The sequence below is a fragment of the Myxine glutinosa genome, unplaced genomic scaffold (genome assembly GCF_964187855.1).
Source record: "Myxine glutinosa unplaced genomic scaffold, kmMyxGlut1.1 SCAFFOLD_2976, whole genome shotgun sequence".
NCBI lineage: Eukaryota > Metazoa > Chordata > Myxini > Myxiniformes > Myxinidae > Myxine > Myxine glutinosa.
Window position 1 is genome coordinate 26,248 of NW_027619069.1, and position 21,253 is coordinate 47,500.

Genomic DNA, 21,253 nt, shown 5'->3' on the forward strand with positions numbered 1-21,253 from the left:
CCCTTCCTCCCATCCATGGTACACTGAATCTTGTGGTGAGGCAGTTGCCCTGAAACAACTTGCCTTGGCCTCCTGGAAGGCAAATCCAATGGAATGAAATCTCAGTTCCTTTCACAAAGCTCGGAACAAGTGTGTGTATACCCTCAGGAGAGCCAGGAAACAATATCTCTCTACTCTCAAGACTCAACTCTCAAACCTGTCTCCCTCTTCCAAATCCTGGTGGAATCTGGTCAAATCTGTTTCTAGTGTTTGTTCCCCCTCCATCCCCTCCCTTACCTCAAATGGCTCCACAGCTGACACTGCAAGTTAAAAAGCCGAATGTCTCAACTCTGTGTTTGCCTCAAAAGCTTGTGTCCCAAACCCATCTCTCTCTGTACCCACCTTACACAGTCGAACCCAGCTGCTCCTGGACTCTGTGTCCTTCTCTCCTGACAAGGTGGAGAAGTTTTTGTCAAGCCTCAACTCTGATTCTGCAACTGGACCAGACGGCGTCAGCCCACGGGTCGTAAAATCCTGCTCCGCCGCTCTTTCACACGCTCTCACTGTTCGCTTCACCCTCTCTTTTGCTCAAGGTCATCTGCCATCTGCTTGGAAATCAGCCAACATTACCACTTTACATTGAAAAGGTGCAAAAACAGATCCTTGCAACTACAGACGAATCGGCCTGCTCCCAATAATCAGCAAGGTCATGGAATGCATCATCGCTTCTGATATCAAATCCTTCCTCTTCTCCAATGGCTTGATCTCTGATCATCAATTTGGATGGAGACCAGGTCATTCTACTCTGGACATGCTGCTTCTGCTGTCTCAAAAATGGATGGAGGTCCTCAATGCCAAACAGGAAATCAGAGCCATCTCCCTCGACATACCTCGTGCCTTCGATATGTTCTGGCACCCCGTCCTGCTCTCCAAACTCTCTTCTTAAGGTGTCCATGGAAATCTCCACACATGGCTTGCGGACTTCCTCTCTGGTCGAAGTCAACGTGTGGCCCTGAATGGATTTCTCTCATCTCCCCTTCCTGTTCAGGCTGGAGTTCCCCAAGGCAGTGTTCTGGGCCCTGTGCTTTTTCTGGTCTTCATCAATGATCTCTCTGACTCTCTATCTCCTCCCTCCAGGTCTTGAAAACAGCTGTTCATCACCATCTCTTATCTTCCCCCATCCAAAACCTTGATCTTTTCTACCCCCGTTAATTCACCCCAGATCTACTTTTTTTGAAATACCGACTTCTTTCCTGGAAGTCCGAGCAGTGTCCATGTGTTTTATACCTCTCCCACCGCCTCCCCCCCCATACCCCCTTCCCATGCCTCTTTCCCCCAAGCCCTCCCCCTCCCACAGATGTCCCGATGTCCCTGTTCTCCACTGTTGTACTTGTGTGCTTCCCTCTCTCTCCCCATCTTGTCTCCCACTCCCTTTTTCATATGTTTTATGTGTCAGTTTTTTTTTTGTGATTAATGTTAGCTCTTACACGAGCCTCGATCTTGCATACAAAAAAATAATAATAATCCTTCGCTGCAATCTTTGAACAAGTTTTCTCTTGCGGCTACGTCGAGGGAGGTTGGCAACAGTGCCATGGGCCTTAAACTTCCTGATAACATTGTGTGTGGTGGACACAGGAACATCAAGGTCTCTGGAGATTGAGTTTCAGCCTTGAGATTGTCCATGCTTGTGTACAATCTTGTGTCTGACCTCCGCAGACAATTCTCTAGTTTTCTTCTCTCCATGCTCCCCTCCCCACTCCCCACCCCATTTTTCAGTAATCTGGTGCTCATTTTGCCAACCTCGGAAGGATGACAAGCTGAGTGAACCAACGTGGTGTTACATAACGGCATGACAGTGGCTCAAACTCAAGACCCAAATATCTTAAGCGAACCATCTTAACCATTAAGCTAACACCAGGCTTCAAGAATAGCAATAAAGACTAGAATTTTGCATTATACATGAGGCATGAGAATATATACAGTCACGTGAAAAAGTAAGTACACCCCATGTAAAGTTTTGACTTTTTCAACATATTTCAACATACAGCTATTTGATCTTCATTTCAACAATATTGATAGATAAAGGTGATAAAATATAACAAATATCATGAAACATTTACATTTTGTAGTCCATTGTATAATTTAAATAAACATAAATGCAAATTTCGCATGTGGAAAAAGTAAGTACACCCTTGGCTCTAATAGGTGGTATTGCCCCCTTTGGCAGAAACAACCTCAAGTAGGCGTTCTTATAACTGTCTACCAGTCTCTGACATCAACTGGGAGAAATATTTGCCCACTCCATGCAGAATTATTTCAGCTGTGCGATGTTTGAGGGGTTTCTTGCATGCACAGCTCGTTTCAAATCCCCCCACAACATCTCGATGGGATTTAGATCCGGGCTTTGACTTCGCCATTCCAGAACCCTCCATTTCTTTCTTTTCAGCTATTCCTTGGTGGATTTACTGGTATGTTTAGGGTCATTGTCATGTTGCAAGGTCCACCTTCAGTTGAGCTTGAACTTTCCAACAGATGGCCTCACATTATCCTCAAACACCCTCTGGTACAATGAAGAATTCATAGTGGATTCTATGATGGTGAGCTGCCCAGGCCCTGATGCAGCAAAGCTGCACCAAATCATAATATTTTCACCACCTTGTTTTACAGTTGGTATCAGGTTATTGTGGTCAAATGCTGTCTTTGGTTTTCGCCAAACATGTCTTCTGGTACTGTGGCCAAATAGATCTACCTTTGACTCATCTGTCCAGAGCACATTGTTCCAGAAGTGCTGGTCTTTGCCTAGGTGTTCAATGGCAAACTTTAGTCTTGCCCTGATGTTCTTTCTGGACAGAAAAGGTTTTCTCCTGGCACACCTCCCATGTAGATCAAATTTGTGCAGCCTTTTTCTAATGGTGGACTCGTGCACTTTGACATCAACAGTGGCAAGAGCTACCTGTAGGTCCCGGGATGACATTCTGGGGTTCTTAGAGACTTATTTCAGCATCTTGCGGTCTGCTCTCGGGCTGAACTTGCTGGGGCGGCCTGGACTGAACAAGTTGGCAGGTGTTTGGAATCTTCTCCACTTGTAGATGATCTTCCGGACAGTCGAATGATTGATTTCAAATTGTTTGGAGATCTTTTTAAATCTCTTCCCAGACTCGTAGGCATCTATAACCTTCTTTGTGAAGGCCTCAGAGAGCTCTTTTGATCTAGGCATGGTGATGCCGCACACTTCAACAACAAAGAGCAAACCAAACTAAATGTCTGAGGTTTAAATAAGACAGGTTCCTCCAAGATTCTCTCTAACGATGTTCTAATCATTTGCACCTGAGCTGGTGCACCTGATTCTAATTTTAGGTATTTGAAGTAGTGATAAATGTCGGCGTGTACTTACTTTTTCCAAATGTGAAATTTGCATTTATGTATATTTAAATTATACAATGGACTACAAAATGTAAATGTTTCATGATATTTGTTATATTATATCACCTTTATCTATCAATATTGTTGAAATGAAGATCAAATAGCTGTATGTTGAAATATGTTGAAAAGGTCAAAAATTTACATGGGGTGTACTTACTTTTTCACGTGACTGTACATGTGAAAAAGGTGCAACGTAGACCAACATGTGTACACATTGGTAAAGGCTAATTTTTATTGGAAATAAAGATGCAAACAGGAGTACCTTATTAGTTACATTACAGGCTTAAAAGCTTCCACAAGTCACTTTGCTGGCTTCAAAAACATAAACTGCAACTGGTTACCAGATAGCAGACCATGCTATTGAAATTTAGATATACGTGTCCAGCACATCTGCACCATGCACTCGGTTACCCTTTTTACCTCTGCAATAGAAAGGCGTAGATTTCTTAGATCCCCTTCAGATCTTTTGTGAGTCCGCAGGCCACTGCCACCTGGCCACTGGCCGCTACCGCTCTAGAATGCAAAGATTGCAGAAAAAAATATCATGTATGCAATCAAAACCCACAACTGTGTTGCTCAAGACAAGGCACCACTATCCCGAGAGCATTCTGCTACGAATCAGCAACTCAATTCCATTATGTTTGGCACTCCCAGCTGAGCATGTAGCCATTGATGCCAACTCCCAGGTTCAAGTCACATACATTGATAACTTGTCTATCGTCTTTGTTTGACAATGTGCATGTACAGGGTCCGTGTGACGTCAGGGTACGTCAGGGAGGTGTGACGATTTTCAGAAAACTCGTACACAGTTATTTCTAGTCGAATTTCTTTTTTTCTTTTTTTAAAGACTACATATATAATGCCATGTAATACACTGCAACAAAGACATTTTAAAAAAGTAATTCATGTTTGAAAAATGACATCATCTAAATGGCGGCCGTTCTTGTCCAAGCATTCTTGCAGACGCGTGGAAAAGTTCCAGCATTTCTCAGCACAGCAGCATCCCTCAGCAGTTCCAGCATTCTTTCTGCGAACGTAAACCGCCGTACGAAATCATTCTGCTGCAGTTCTTGAACCACCATGATTTTGTACGCATGATAATGAAGGTCCAAGTGCAAAATTCGACGAACTGATCTGTCTGATATCCGTAGAGTGCGAGCGTGCCATACCGCTGACCAACGAGGGCTGGCCTTCACAGCTTGTCGAACCCTTTCGATGTTTTCCGGGGTCCTAACGGTTCGATCACCTCCCCGAGCTGCTCCCGGCCTCACAGATCCAGTTGTCCTGAAGTTTTTTACCCACTTCAATATTGTGTTTCGAGACGGAACGGCGCCACGTCGACCAACATTGAAGTGAGTATGAAATCTGCGCTGCGTAAGCACCACCGAACTACCCGTTTGAATAAACGTCTCAACAACAAAGACGCGATGTTCAATCGTCCACAGCTCCATGGCTACTGAAATGGCGCCTAACAACGAGTAACCAACAGCCATCACGCATGCGCTAGACCCCCCCACTTGCATTGTTATACCCAATTCAAACATGAATTACATTTTTAAAATGTCTTTGTTACAGTGTATTACATGGCATTATATATGTAGTCTTTAAAAAAATAAATAATTGAAATTCGACTAAAAATAACTGTGTACGAGTTTTCTGAAAATCGTCACACCTCCCTGTACAAGCTCCATCATGAGCCTCAGACTGGAGACAATTAATCGACAGCGAATGTCACCTGCACGATAACAAACATCACATCATGTAATAGCAATTAATAAGTTCCTACCTTTCTCGATACACTGCTCCTCCATGTCTCCTGGCTAATGGTGGAGATATCCATCAACTCTTCTTTATGTCCTGAAAAACAATCGCCATGAGACAATGACAACCATGAGGTGGCATTTCTTTCACAACATTGTAGAGGAGGACCTAGATTCACCAAATCGATACAACAGTTTGCTCAAAGGGCAGATGTTGCAGTGAGCTAAAAGGCAGTCACCTTCATTGCCATTGTTTCTTGAATGTGAAGAACTACTTCCTGAAGTCAAAAGGGCATAAACGAGGTTCTGCAGTGTTTCCACTAAGGAGAAGAAGGGTATGACAAAAAATATTTGTTAGGGTCAAGGATCATTCAGGTGAAGAAGATGTAATAAATAAAAAGTAGGCAACTGTGATATCCTTAGATCCTATAGTTTGTAAAGATGCATTTGTTTTTCATGTTGATAAGCAAGTTTGTTGAGACTTATTTTAAAAATATGGAACTTATTATTTGAGCATGAAATAAAAGCAAAGTAAACTACAACGAAGTCGATGGCACACCATCGCAAATCCCCACACTTCCCACATAAAAAGGCAAGGTTGAAAGATGGCAAAAGGTTCCATTGGTAATGACCCAATATCAAATTCAGAGTTTAAAATTATATTTTATCTGCTTTTAACCCCTTTGACCCCAAGTCCCCACCCCCTGGGGCATGAACCCAGGGTCAAATCAAAAAAAATTGTTACATCTTTCATGCGTCCCCCAGTGTTGATTGCATCTACAAAGTTTCATTAAAAAATGTTTTAAAATGTGTTGTAATGGCATTTCGTGCCATGCGGTGATTTTAGCTACCAAGTTTGGTGAATTTCTGCACAACCATTTAGGAGGAGATAGCGTGACGGATGGACAGACAGACTGAGCCGATTGCAATATCCTCTCGTGTTTTGTTCAAAAATGGGGGATAATTAAGACAAAACATGGAAGCAGCTTCAACAGATGCCGCTACAAAAACAAAGAGATGCTCACTCCCTCCTTCCTCCTCCCCTCCACCCCCCCCCCCCCCAACCACTTGTTCTTCCCCTCACCCTCATCCTCCTTTCTTCTTTATTTTGAGCACAGCTATTTAATGAAAGGAATTGTGTAAAAAGAAGCCCGATAGTATTCATATCACGAATCTTTTAGTTCACTGTTATTTTAAAAGTCATTTTAAAAGCGTTATGTCAAAGTTATTCGCAACAAGATGAATCATATTCAACAACAAATCATGGAACCGTTTATATGCAGATTGACATTGGTAGATCCAAAATAGAATGGCACTCTTCAACGTCAACCGATATGTCTCTGCCCACATTGTTACATCATTACACATACTTGTACCACATTTGATTTAAATCCCTTCAGCTGTTCTGAAGTATCACAGGTTTACATGACATGACCTCTGACCTTCGACCTTTGATGCTGAAATCGAATCATCTCATCTTTGCATCATAATTTATGCTTATACCAAGTTGGGTCAAAATCCCATCACTGGTTCACATACTAGCGCAGCAACAGAATTTTTACCTAACGGGACCTTTGACCTTTTGATCTCGATCTAATCTCTTTATTCTTACATTGTAGCGGTTACCTTATTGGGACATAATCCACGTACATGGGCCAGTGGGGCTTTTGATTGTGTGGGCGTGACGTGCGTGCGGTTGTTGAAGCCACGCCCTCCGAAGAGGGTTTTGGTGCTATAAAAACCTGTATGAGTTCCGTTCACGTAAGGATTTCTGTCGGAATAAAGGAGCTTTGAACACCTACAAAATGGCCTCGTCTTCTCGTCATCCGCAACTCCTAAACTGGTGACCCCGGCTGCTCCCAAACGGATTCGGGGGCTTCAAACGAACATAGCAAGCGCAGTTTCGATTGATCTGCCGGAGTTTTGCGAACGTTTTTGGGGGCTTCCAACGAGCATGGCGACACCTACATTGGTGACCCCGGCTGCTCCCGAACGTATTCGGGGGCTTCAACGAACGTGGCAAACCCAGTTTCGATCGTCTACAAAATGGCCTCGTCTTCTCGTCATCCGCAACTCCTAAAACATTATACATACTTGTACCAAGTGTGACTTGTATCCCTTTAGCCATTCTTAAATTATACATACTTGTACCAAGTTTGTATTATACATACTTGTAACTTGTATCCCTTTAGCCGTTCTTAAATTATCACGGTAATGGACAGACGGACGCTCGGATGAACGGACAGCGGACTGATAACCCAAAAACATAATGCCTCCAGCGACGGCGGGAGCATAAACACACTCCTTGTATCTCCATCCTCACATAAGCTTCAAAAAGCACAATAAAATCTCACATTAACCAAAATTATTAACACCCAATGAGGCAGAGTAAACTGGATGGCTTTGCAAACAATTGGGAGATGAAGAGTAAGAAAAAAAAGTAAGCAACTTCTACTGGCATATCCATTGGAGAGTCAAACAAATATCAGTTGAAACAATCGGTAAAACGACTTCTTGAGATAGAATTCAACATTTGATTTTTTGGGAGGATAATGGCAAAACCTCACAGCTCGACTACGATTATATCCTTACCTTCCTGAATAGCTCTCTGGAGCAATACTTTCTGTCCTGGCTTTTCCTCATCTTCCTCTGCAGGCATTTCTTGATCATTTTCAACTAAAATTGAAGGAAGACCAAGTTCTTCTTTAAGTGGTTCTCCCACTGAACACTCATTGGGTATCGTACTTTCTGTCCTTCCTGTGCACACAATAATATTGACAACTTCAAACTCTATATTTGGGTAACATTTTTTTTGCTCTTCTCATGTAACTTCGAATCACCAAGATTATTAATTTGATTCTTGCATCACATCTTACCACCTTCAGAGTGCTCATGCAAATACATTTTCAGAAATTGAACGTCTGTGTTATTTAGGAATTGAACATTTAGAAGGGGACAGGAAGAGAAAAGGATGTATCAGACATAAAATAAGGTTCCTAGACATTTTGATCACAATAAAAAAAACTGAAATGTAACTGTGCTGGGCAACAAGAATTACAAATTGGCAATGTAGAGAAGGCTCTGAAGAAGCAGAGGTAGATAAGATCAGATAGAGAGATGAAATTGAAAAGTTCACTGAAGGACTATGGCCTCAAATTGCATAGAATAGCATAGATTGGACAATGTCAAGGGAGGCCTTCATCTTGCAGTGGACCAAATAGGCTGTCATATCATGTCATGTCGTCTCAACGTTTTAGCTATTGCACATCATTTCAACTCGTGTATCTTGGTTCCATACCATTTCATGCAATTTTAGCTTGGTTTATCAGTTGTGGTTTTTCTATTTCATGAGCACATTTCCATTTGGGTGATTGCATCACCATGCGCACACACACGCACGAATGCACACATACACAAATCTACACACGAAGGTGGATACCTGGAAGTGCTCTGTTCCACCTTCTGAAACCAGCATTTGGAGAAAACAACGAACGACACACACACCTTCTGAAACCTTCTGAAATCAACCATGTGTGGAGATAGCAGCCAACAACAACAACTTGCATGCACACACGTACACACGTATACGCGTGTGTGTGTGTGTGCGTGCACACACACACTCGAGTATACATGCACACATGAAGGCGGCTTCTTTGAGACTTGGGAGGACTCCGTTTCACCTTCTGAAACCCACATATGTAGATAACGACAGAACACACACAGACACACACAGACACAGACACACACAGACACACACACACACACACACACACATACACACACACACACACACACACACCACACAATAATAAGGAAGACAGAAGGTCAAAGAGATTAAAAGACTCAAAACAGCAAAAACCCGAGGAAGCCAACCACAAGTTACAATTTTTGCCTATTCTGAAAACCTATATATATATTCTCCGCAGGTGATCCGGGCGCCTGTCTGGGGGTGTGGCTTACTCAGTTGAGAGAGTAGCTCCACCCATTCTGGAAGAGGCTTCAAAAACAAATATCCACCATTTTATTTACTTGCATAGCTTTTGTTAGGCCCGTGGTGTCTTGCTCTCTCTCTCTCTCACAGTTTAATTTCAACTCAAATTCTATATTTAATTTCATTTTTCACAGTCGCTAACTTAGTTTTAGACTCGGTTGAAAAAAAAACGGGAAGAAAATCCGATGAAAGTTTCCGTTTACAGAACGAAATGCATTTTCAAAGGTCTGTAAAATAAAGGCCATTCATTGAGTCACCCTCAAGATTTTATCTCGAATTCACCATCTGATTTCATTTTTTATCGATGGTTTTAGACGCGGTTTCAGCAATAATTGAAAAAATAAATGCATACAGGTGGCAAAATGTTGACATACATAAAAATTCGTTTTCCGCCCAACATGACACAGACGGCAAAATGTCGACATATATTAAAAATTCGCGTTTCTTTTCCGTTAAGATATATTACTTTTCCCTTTTATGACAGTCGTCACAAAAACGTCAACAATGATGCCGACATACAGTCATGTGAAAAAGTGAGTACACCCAATGTAAAGTTTTGACTTTTTCAACATATTTCAACATACAGCTATTTGATCTTCATTCCAACAATATTGATAGATAAAGGTGATATAATACAACAAATATCATGAAACAATTACATTTTGTAGTCCATTGTATAATTTAAAAATACATAAATGCAAATTTCGCATGTGGAAAAAGTAAGTACACCCCAACATTTATCACTACTTCAAATATCTAAAATTAGAATCAGGTGCACCAGCTCAGGTGCAAATGATTAGAACATCGTTAGAGAGGATCTTGGAGGAACATGTCTTATTTAAACCGCAGACATTTCGTTTGGTTTGCTCTTTGTGGTTGAAGTGTGCGGCGTCACCATGCCGAGATCAAAAGAGCTCTCTGCGGCCTTCAGAAAGAAGGTTATAGAGGCCAACGAGTCTGGGAAGGGATTTAAAAAGATCTCTAAACAATTTGAAATCAATCATTCGACTGTCCGGAAGATCATCTACAAGTGGAGAATATTCCAAAGAACTGCCAACTTGTTCAGGCAGGGCCACCCCAGCAAGTTCAGCCCAAGAGCAGACCGCAAGATGCTGAAAGAAGTCTCTAAGAACCCCAGAATTTCATCACGAGACCTACAGGTAGCTCTTGCCACTGTTGATGACAAAGTGCACAAGTCTACCATTAGAAAGAGGCTGCACAAATTTGATCTACATGGGAGGTGTGCCAGGAGGAAACCTTTGCTGTCCAGAAAGAACATGAGGGCAAGACTAAAGTTTGCCAATGAACACTGAGGCAAAGACCAGCACTTCTGGGACAATGTGCTCTGGACAGATGAGTCAAAGGTAGAGCTATTTGGCCACAATACCAGAAGAGATGTTTGGCAAAAACCAAAGACAGCATTTGACCACAAGAACCTGATACCAATTGTAAAGCATGGTGGTGGAAATATTATGGTTTGGGGCAGCTTTGCTGCATCAGGGCCTGGGCAGCTCACCATCATAGAATCCACTATGAATTCTTCATTGTACCAGAGGGTGCTTGAGGATAATGTGAGGCCATCTGTCAGAAAGTTGAAGCTCAACCCGAAGGTGGACCTTGCAACATGACAATGACCCGAAACATACCAGTAAATCCACCAAGGAATGGCTGAAAATAAAGAAATGGAGGGTTCTGGAATGGCCAAGTCAACCCCGGATCTAAATCCCATCGAGATGTTGTGGGGGCATTTGAAACGAGCTGTGCATGCAAGGAACCCCTCAAACATCGCACAGCTAAAAAAATTCTGCATGGAGGAGTGGGCAAAAATTTCTCCCAGTCGATGTCAGAGACTGGTAGACAGTTATAAGAAACGCATACTTGACGTTGTTTCTGCAAAAGGGGGCAATACCACCTATTAGAGCCAAGGGTGTACTTACTTTTTCCACATGCGAAATTTGCATTTATGTTTATTTAAATTATACAATGGACTACAAAATGGAAATGTTTCATGACATTTGTTGTATTATATCACCTTTATCTATCAATATTGTTGAAATGAAGACCAAATAGCTGTATGTTGAAATATGTTGAAAAAGTCAAAACTTTACATGGGGTGTACTTACTTTTTCACGTGACTGTATATATATATGTGTGTGTGTGTGTGTGTGTGTGTGTGTATATGTGTGTCGGTGTGCATGTGTGTCGGTGTGCATGTGTGTGGATATATATGTATATGTATGTATGTATGTATATATATATATATATATATATATTTATTTATATATATATATATATATATATATATATATATATATATATATATATATATATATATATATATATATATATATATATATATATATATATCTTATCTATCTATAATTCCAGTAATCTCTGTGTGTGTGTGTGTCTGTCTGTCTGTATGCGACCGCTGTTTCTCGACAACTACCGGTCCGATATACTTGAAACTTGCCAAGTATATTGCTGGGGACCCGAGGATGTGCCTTTTCAAGGTTTGAAATTAATCGGACAAGTGGTTCCCAAGGTATGGTCACCGTACTCGCAAGCCGTTCGCTTTGGCTTTGCGAATGGACCAAACCATTTCATGTAAATAGAGGGGGGGGGGGGGGGTTCTGTGGTCGTTGCGAATGGACCAAACCATTTCATGTAAATAGAGGGGGGGGGGGGGGTTCTGTGGTCGTTACTGCCACGTGGTTTCAAAGTTTTTTTTTGTTGTTGTTTGCATGCATGTTTTTTTGCACGCACGTACGGGCAAGCACGTACGGGCGTACCCGTACGTGCGGGCACACCCTAGTATATATATATATATATATATATATATATATATATATATATATATATATATCATTATATTGTTGCGGTTTTGAGGACCCACACAGGTAACATCATTAAAGGTTAAAGGTTACACCACATAGTTAGGCCACATGCAACACGTAGGTCACCTTAGAACGTTAGTTATTTCATAGTATGTGTTTAGGATAAGGCCATTTCCAATAGTTGCATCTGCGTTGTGTAAAACAAATAAGAGTAGGTCACGTTCCATTGTGCCTCCACCCTCTAAATTCCACCTCGTTGAGCAGAATCCATCCCGCGCCCCATTTGACAACTCGCAGTTTGTTACGCTTGGGATGCTCACAGTTTGTTACGCTTTGGCTGCCAGCAGCGTTTGCTGCTCTTGGTTTGCTGGTTTGCTGGAACTAGCCCAGCCACGAGGTAAGGCCCAAAAAGGGGGTGGAGCAGCAGCGAGGCTGAGATCGGATTGGCAGCAGGAGGGACGGTAAGGGCCACCAGCCAATCAGGGCTGAGGCGACATCGCCTGACAGGGTGTGGCTAGAGATTCGAGAGGGTTCTCTGGGCGTGGCAATAAAACCCTTCGCGCGAGGCCCCCCACCTCAGTTATGAGGAGGGAGAGACGCTTGAATGAGTTACGAGACGGGAGAGACACTTGCAGAGTTATGATGGGAGAGGCGTTTGGGTTGTGAACGAGTTATGAGCCGGGGTCCTCTGTTGAGTAGTTGGGTTACGGGAGAGACGCTTGCAGAGTCAGGAGGAGAAACGCGCTGTGGGCTTGAGTTAAGAGGCGGGTGCTCGAGGATTGAGAAGGACTGCAGCGTGGTGAAGGACTCGCGAGGGAAGCCAAGCATTGGCATTCGTGCAGAAGGACTTGTGTGGAAAGGCGCTTTGGTAACATCATTGGGGAAGTGGCGCATGGTACATAACGATACCAGGAGCGCGTATAAAGGCGCTGTTACACCTATTGCGTACGCAATATAATCGCCAGCCAACCGACCTTTCCCCGATATATAATTGTCCGCCTCGCGCCTACGCCACGCGGAGAGCTGCCTGCCATCTTCCATCGCCTGCATGGTACGAGTCGGGGACCGGACGAGCTGTGGACGCCAGCGGTGGACCCTCAACCCGACCATCTACAACCCCGTGTGAGTCTGAGTTTGAGCCCGAGTCTGAGTGCGAACGGGCCTGTGTCCAGGGATAAGTATAAGACTGTATAAGGCTGCCCTGTGTATCTGCTTCTTCCTCTTCATTGTACATTGCTCTTCTCTTCCTCTTCTCATTTGTACAAAGTGTGAATAAATTACCTGTTCTTCCTGTTTTCCTCTCAATTCGACCGTCTTTGTGATTTCTCAATTGGGTAAGCGTGGCACGATCAAGAACCGCTCCAATCGGGTTTAGTTCCCGTTAACGGCCCGAATCGCGGTTCGCTTCGCTCGGCGTGTCCACTAACGCCGTGGTTCGGGTGGGGTTATTTCCTTGCTTCACGGCCAGTGTTAGTACTTAGGTAATAGGACCAATTCGACCAACAACCCTATTTAACACCGACCGGAAGGAACGTGATAGCCCCGGGATCGCGTTGGCTAGTAAAGAGACAGGGGGATTAATCCCCCCTTCATAAGGGGGGGGCCGACATTCAGAGATCCGCAACAATATATACATATATTGTTCGGGGTGGGGGCGGCGTTGGATCAGAGCGTCAGAGGCAATGACGGTAAGGGCCACCAGCCAACCAGGACTCTAGCGGCATGGCGTGACAGGGCGTGGTGTGGCGCGTCTGGTAAGTGCGAGAAGGTTCGCAGGGCGTGCCTATAAAAGTCACTGCACAAAGCCCTTGAGGAGGACTCGCAGAGAAGGGAGCACTTGAAGGTCTCGCAGAGAAAAGGACTGAAGCGGAGGGCTAGCGCTGGAGAACGCAAAGGACTCACAGAGGAGAGACAGGACTTGGTCAGGACTCACGTGCACACGGCTTGGTGAAAGGACTTGTGTGAAGAGAACTTCGTGCGATAAGCGTTTGGAGGCATTGAACTGTAACCCGCACAGTATAACGTATGCGCCAGAGGAGAGGAAGAAGAGGCGTTGAGTACACGGCTGCAGCCAGACGCGCCGGTGGCGAATAGCGCCTATTTCAGCCACGCGAGTAAACGCGGTAATACCTGCCAGTGATTAACCGCCGAAGTCCGCTCCCTACCAAATCGCCCCGTATTAACGCTTGTGCGCCAAACGACACGCGGAGAGAGCCTGGCCTCTCTTCTTACCATCTGCACGGGACGAGCCGGAGACCGGAGGGAGCTGCACGGGAGCCATCCTTGGATGCGGACCATTACCCTGCAACTGCAAGCCCCGTGTGAGTGTGTGTGTGACGGGCCCGTTTGTCCTGGGTATTAAGTTATGACTGTTTTAAGGCTGCACTGTGTCCCCTTTTTCTGGAATCCCTGTATAGTGTAAATAGACCTTGTTATTCCTTTTTCCAATTTGACCGCTTTTGTGATTTATCCATTGACTAAGCGTGGCACAAATAAGATCACTAGAACCGGGTTCACCATATAAACGGCACGGTTCGCGTGTACGCACCGCTCGGCGTCTCAGCACACGTGGTTCATGCGGGGCTTATTTCCTCGTTTCAGGGCAGCGCAAGTAATTAGATAAGGCCGAAAAAAAAATATTGCTGGTCTATGGTCAGACCAAAGTTCCAGAATTGATGCGGTGATGCGGGTTTTTTATTTCTTTTTTTTTTTTGAAAAGCATGGATTGCACATATAAAGGCGTTGTTTTTTGTGTCCTCATGCCTTGCGGTCCTCCTCATCTGCCGTGGCGCCGTCCAGAGAGAAATTAAAGACTTCATTAAGTTAAATCATTAAATTAAATCATTAAATCATTAAGTTCTTCAAGCATATTATAGACTGCCATTTCGTTCTCGAGATCGCCTCGCCGTACCGTCAAACATTCCAGTGCGTCCATCGCGTCAACACTGCGCATGCGCAAGTGGTCTAACAGGCCGATGGTTTCCCACGATCTCTTCTCCCAGTCCACCAGATTATCACAGACACTTACAACCTCATGACAAACGAGATAGGATGCAGGCCTAACTAACGAGACCACCCGCAGCTCTCTCGGGCTACTGGTTGCTTCACACGAACCCGACAAAGAACGCCTTCGTTTCAATAAATGACAACATCCAGCAGATTGGATTCATGACGGCACGGCACACAAAACTACTCATATCTTGGATTTGGACAAACTAAACGCAGTTTTGTAGCGGAGAACCGTGCGCGAACGTCGATACCAATGGCGACCCTCACAGACCCGTATTTCCCAAAATAGCGCGCCGGCCCGGCAACAACAGGCGCGCCGTTGGAAATTTAAAAAAAAAAAAAAAATGTTGACGCACAGGGTCAAAATCAATGCACGCGCTGACCAGAGACCGGAAATATATTTTTCTCGGCCTAATAGCGATTCTAGTCCTAATACCATATTTCGCGCTGTCCGGGAAGGACGTCATAGGTCCCGGGTCCCGTCGGCCAGTCAAAGACAAGGGGACTAATCCCCCCTTGGTAAGGGGAGAAGGCTGGCGGCGAGATCCGCAACAATATATATGTGTGTGTGTATGTGTGTATGTATGTGTATATGTATATATATATATATATATATATATATATATATATATATATATATATATATATATATATATATATATATATATATATATATATATATATATATATATATGTATATATATATATATATATATATATATATATATATATATATATATATATATATATATATATATACATATTGTTGCGGATCTCCCGAAGCCCATTCCCGTTACAAAGGGGGGATTAAACCCCTTTTTTCCCCCTGGGTCTTCGTGTCCACGAGGCCGAATCGCCACTTCCTGAGCAAACGTGAAAAAGGGTATCGGGTCAATGTCGCACGTACAGTCACGTGAAAAAGTAAGTACACCCCATGCAAAGTTTTGACTTTTTCAACATATTTCAACATACAGCTATTTGATCTTCATTTCAACAATATTGATAGATAAAAGTGATATAATATAACAAATATCATAAAACATTTACATTTTGTACTCCATTGTATAATTTAAATAAACATAAATGCAAATTTTGCATGTGGAAAAAGTAAGTACACCCCTACATTTATCACTACTTCAAATACCTAAAATTAGAATCAGGTGCACCAGCTCAGGTGCAAATGATTAGAGCATCGTTAGAGAGGATCTTGGAGGAACCTGTCTTATTTCAACCTCAGAGATTTAGTTTGGCTTGCTCTTTGTTGTTGAAGTGTGCGGCGTCACCATGCCGAGATCAAAATAGCTCTCTGAGGCCTTCAGAAAGAAGGTTATAGATGTCTATGAGTCTGGGAAGGGATTTACAATATCTCCAAACAATTTGAAATCGATCATTCGATTGTCTGAAAGATCATCTACAAGTGGAGAAGATTCCAAACAACCGCCAGCTTGTTCAGGCCAGGCCACCCCAGCAAGTTCAGCCAAGAGCAGACCGCAAGATGCTGAAAGAAGTCTCTAAGAACCCCAGAATGTCATCACGGGACCTACAGGTAGCTCTTGCCACTGTTGATGTCAAAGTGCATGAGTCTACCATTAGAAAGAAGCTGCACAAATTTGATCTACATGGGAGGTGTGCCAGGAGGAAACCTTTGCTGTCCAGAAAGAACATCAGAGCAAGACTAAAGTTTGCCAATGAACACCGAGGCAAAGACCAGCACTTCTGGAACAATGTGCTCTGGACAGATGAGTCAAAGGTAGAGCTATTTGGCCACATTACCAGAAGACATGTTTGGCGAAAAACAAAGACAGCATTTGACCACAAGAACCTGATACCAACTGTAAAGCATGGTGGTGGAAATATTATGGTTTGGGGCAGCTTAGCTGCATCAGGGCCTCGGAAGCTCACCATCATAGAATCCACTATGAATTCTTCATTGTACCAGAGGGTGCTTGAGGATAATGTGAGGCCATCTGTCGGAAAGTTAAAGCTCAACCGAAGGTGGACCTTGCAACATGACAATGACCCTAAACATACCAGTAAATCCACCAAGGAAGGACTGAAAATAAAGAAATGGAGGGTTCTGGAATGGCCAAGTCAAGGTCAGGATCTAAATCCCATCGAGATGTTGTGGGGGGATTTGAAACGAGCTGTGCATGCAAGAAACCCCTCAAGCATCGCACAGCTGAAAGAATTCTGCACCAGCCGATGTCAGAGACTGGTAGACAGTTATAAGAAATGCTTACTTGAGGTTGTTTCTGCCAAAGGGAGCAATACCACCTATTAGAGCAAGGGTGTACTTACTTTTTCCACATGTGAAATTTGCATCTATGTTTATTTAAATTATACAATGGACTACAAAATGTAAATGTTTCATGATATTTGTTATATTATATCATCTTTATCTATCAATATTGTTGAAATGAAGATCAAATAGCTGTATGTTGAAATATGTTGAAAAAGTCAAAACTTTACATGGGGTGTACTTACTTTTTCACGTGACTGTACCTTTAACCCACGCTGCCACGAAAGCGGGGACCGAACCTCGCACACGCCACGCTTAATCGAGTACGCCCGAGCGGTATGCGTATCACGTGACTCGTGCCGTTACTTTTATGGAACCCGATTTGAGCGGTTCTAGTCGTACCATGCGAGGCCAATCAATGGAAGGGACGGGAACGGTCAAATCAGAGGAAGAACACAATTTATTTACACTGTACAATGATCAGGATGAAGGAAAGGGGACACAGAGCAGAAGCGTAACGAATTTAACTTAACTCCAGACACAAGGCCCACTCACGCACACTGGGAGAAGAAGAGAAGAAGTTCGCGCGCTAAACGTGCTTTGAGGTCGGTCGCTCCGGGGCAGCTCGCCCGGCGTGGCTCTCTAGCAGTCACGGCACGTATGCGGGAGAAGGCAGGCAGGGAGGAAATTGCGCGTCTGTGGCCCGGCGCGGGTCGTCCTCTCGAGCGCGCGATTAATACAGCGCAGAGCGCAGGGCACGGGGCAAGTTCGTGTACAATCTCGGCTATTTCAGTGATCAAGTCCAACACTCCGATTCTGAACGGAACTCCAACTCATGGGCTGCGCGACTCCGACTGAGAACTCCACTCTCGTCTCACAGGGAACTCATCTCATCTCGAACTCAACTCAGGTGGGGGGCTCGGAGCAGGGTTTTATGGCTCCGCCCCGGCCTTACTCGAATGTTCCAAACGCCACCTCTCATAGTCGTGGTTAGCCACTCCCCTCGAGCCCTGATTGGCGGCTCGTTGCTTACCGGCCACTCCCTCCTGCAGCGCCTCCCTTCGGCCTCGCCAGACTTGTTCAGGCCTGCCACGTGGCATGCTATCGCCAAAAGACCGCCCTACACATGGGCCTGCTCAACGCAAAAACTAACACAGGAAAGGACTACGCTTACATTCACTAAGAAATAACTGAACTATCTCGAGGCTTCATGTTGTGGTGCGTCTACCTACGAGGGGGATTATACTTTATTCTAAAACCACAACAATATATATATGTGTGTGTGTGTGTGTGTGTGTGTGTGTGTGTGTGTGTGTGTGTGTGTGTGTGTGTGTGTGTGTGTGTGTGTATATATATATATATATATATATATATATATATATATATATATATATATATATATATATGTATGTGTGTATGTGTGTGTGTGTGTGTGTGTGTGTGTGTGTGTGTGTGTGTGTGTATGTGTGTGTGTGTGTGTGTGTATATATGTATGTGTGTATGTGTGTGTGTGTGTGTGTGTGTGTGTGTGTGTGTGTGTGTGTGTGTGTGTGTGTGTGTGTGTGTGTGTGTGTGTATGTGTATGCATGTGTGTCGGTGTACATGTGTGTGTGTGCTGTGTGTGTGCGTGACCCACTCTCCCCCGTGTGTGATGTGGGAGGGAGAGGATTTGAGCTCTTAAAGCCACATTTTACATGAGATGTCATAACACATTTCAAACTGTATTTCCCATGTGCACACACATGCATTTCACATGTTATCAGAAGTAAATACATTGTGTCGATTACATTATTTGTGGATCTGATAAATAGCCAGTAACCATTTTTGTGAAACTGAATGTGCAGGTGCAGCATCTAACTCAATATGTCGAAATGTCAACACACGTCCATAGCCCGTGAGATTCCACGGGTGACCCCCACTAGTCTTATTATAATAGAGCAAACGTGGATGGTTATGCATGCGACCAACACGGCTTCTTCTTCTTCAAATAAAATTATTAACACCCTCTTAATTAACCCTCTTAATTACGTTTAGACGACTGAGACCCCTCAGACCTTTGACGACCCTTTAATTTCCCAAATTCCCAATTTCCCAAATTTTCCCATTAAAGACCCCCAAAGAACCAAAATACCCTGAAGACCAAAAAGACACTTAAGACCCAGAAGAACCAAAAGACCCTGAAGATCCCAAATACCAAAAAGACCCAAAAGACCCCAAAACACCCTGAAGACCACAAAGACCCTTAAAGACCCTGAATACCCAAAAGACCCCCAAAAAAAGACCCCCAAACCCCTAAAGACCCCTAAAGACTCAGAAGACTGAAAATACCAAAAATACCCCGAAGACCCAAAATACCCCCGAAGACCCAAAAGACCCCGAAGACCCAAAATACCCAAAAGACCCAAAAGACCCCAAGCACCCAGAAGACACCAAACACCCAGAAGACCCAAAACACTCAGAAGACCCAAAACACCCAGAAGACCCAAAACACCCCGAAGACCCAAAACACCCCGAAGACCCAAAACACCCCGAAGACACAAAACACCCCGAAGACCCCAAACACACCGAAGACCCCAAACACACCGAAGACCCAAAACACCCCGAAGACCCAAAGCACCCCGAAGACCCAAAACACCCCGAAGACCCAAAACACTCCGAAGACCTAAAACACCCCGAAGGCCCTGAAAGACCCAAAGGCCCCTTAAAGACCCAAAGGCCCTCTTAAAGATCCAGAGAAACCAAAAGCCCCTGAAGACACCGAAGACCCCGAAGACCTCAAAGACCCCAAAGAACCAAAAGACCCCCAAGAACCAAAAGGCCCCAAAGAACCAAAAGATCCTGAAGACCCAAAACACCCTGAAGACCCAAAACACCCCGAAGACCCAAAACACCCTGAAGACCCAAAACACACTGAAGACCCAAAAACACCCTGAAGACCCAAAACACCATGAAGACCCAAAACACCATGAAGACCCAAAACACCATGAAGACCCAAAACACCCTGAAGACCACAAAGACAATTAAAGACCATGGAGACCCTGAATACCCAAAAGACCCCCAAAGACCCTGAGGACCCCCAAAAGACCCCAATGACCGAAAATACCCTGAAGACCCAAAATACCCAAAAACACCCTGAAGACCACAAAGACCCCTGAAGACACAAAAAACCCCAAAATTCCCTTAAAGGCCCAAAGGATGCTGAAGACCCAAAAGACTCAAAACACCCAGAAGATCCAAAACACCCCAAAGACCCAAACCACCCTGAAGACCCAAAACACCCCAAAGACCCAAAACACCCCAAAGACCCAAAACACCCCAAAGACCCAAAACACCGCAAATACCCAAAACACCCCAAATACCCAAAACACCCCAAATACCCAAAACACCCCAAAGACCAAAAACACCCCAAAGACCAAAAACACCCCAAAGACCAAAAACACCCCAAAGACCAAAAACACCCCAAAGACCAAAAACACCCCAAAGACCCAAAAGACCCCAAAAACTCAAAAGACCCTGAAGACCCCCAAGAACCCCAAAAAGCCAAAACACCACAAATACCCAAAACACCACAAATACACAAAACACCGTGAAGACCACAAAGACCCTGAAGACCCAAAAGACCCCGAAGACCCAAAATACCCCAAATACCCAAAAGACCATTAATACCCAAAACACCCTGAAGACCCAAAACACCCTGAAGACCCAAAACACCCTGAAGACCACAAAGACCCTTAAAGACCCTGAATACCCAAAAGACCCCAAAGACCCCAAATACCCCCAAAAGACCCCAAAGACCGAAAATACCCCAAAGACCCAAAAGACCGTGAAGACCCAAACCACCCTGAAGACCACAAAGACCCTTGAAGACCCTGAAACTCTTAAAACCCCCAAAATACCCTAAAAAAGGCCCAGAGGATGCCGAAGACCCAAAAGACCCTGAAGACCCAAAACACCCCAAATACCCAAAACACCCCGAAGAACCAAAACACCCCGAAGAACCAAAACACCCCGAAGA

At 44.1% G+C, this 21,253-nt stretch overlaps 1 protein-coding gene across 1 annotated transcript in view; it reads right to left on the minus strand.

Annotated features, from left to right (window-relative positions):
- The window catches only part of LOC137412777 (uncharacterized), a 31,841-nt gene that overhangs the window by 9,331 nt on the left and 1,257 nt on the right, over positions 1–21,253 (minus strand). The window contains exons 3-6 of the mRNA XM_068098094.2: positions 7,755–7,919; positions 5,402–5,482; positions 5,189–5,259; positions 3,823–3,915 (exon numbers count right to left, since the gene is read on the minus strand). Coding sequence (XP_067954195.2) covers positions 3,823–3,915; positions 5,189–5,259; positions 5,402–5,482; positions 7,755–7,919 — 410 coding nt within the window. The remainder of the gene's footprint in view (positions 1–3,822; positions 3,916–5,188; positions 5,260–5,401; positions 5,483–7,754; positions 7,920–21,253) is intronic.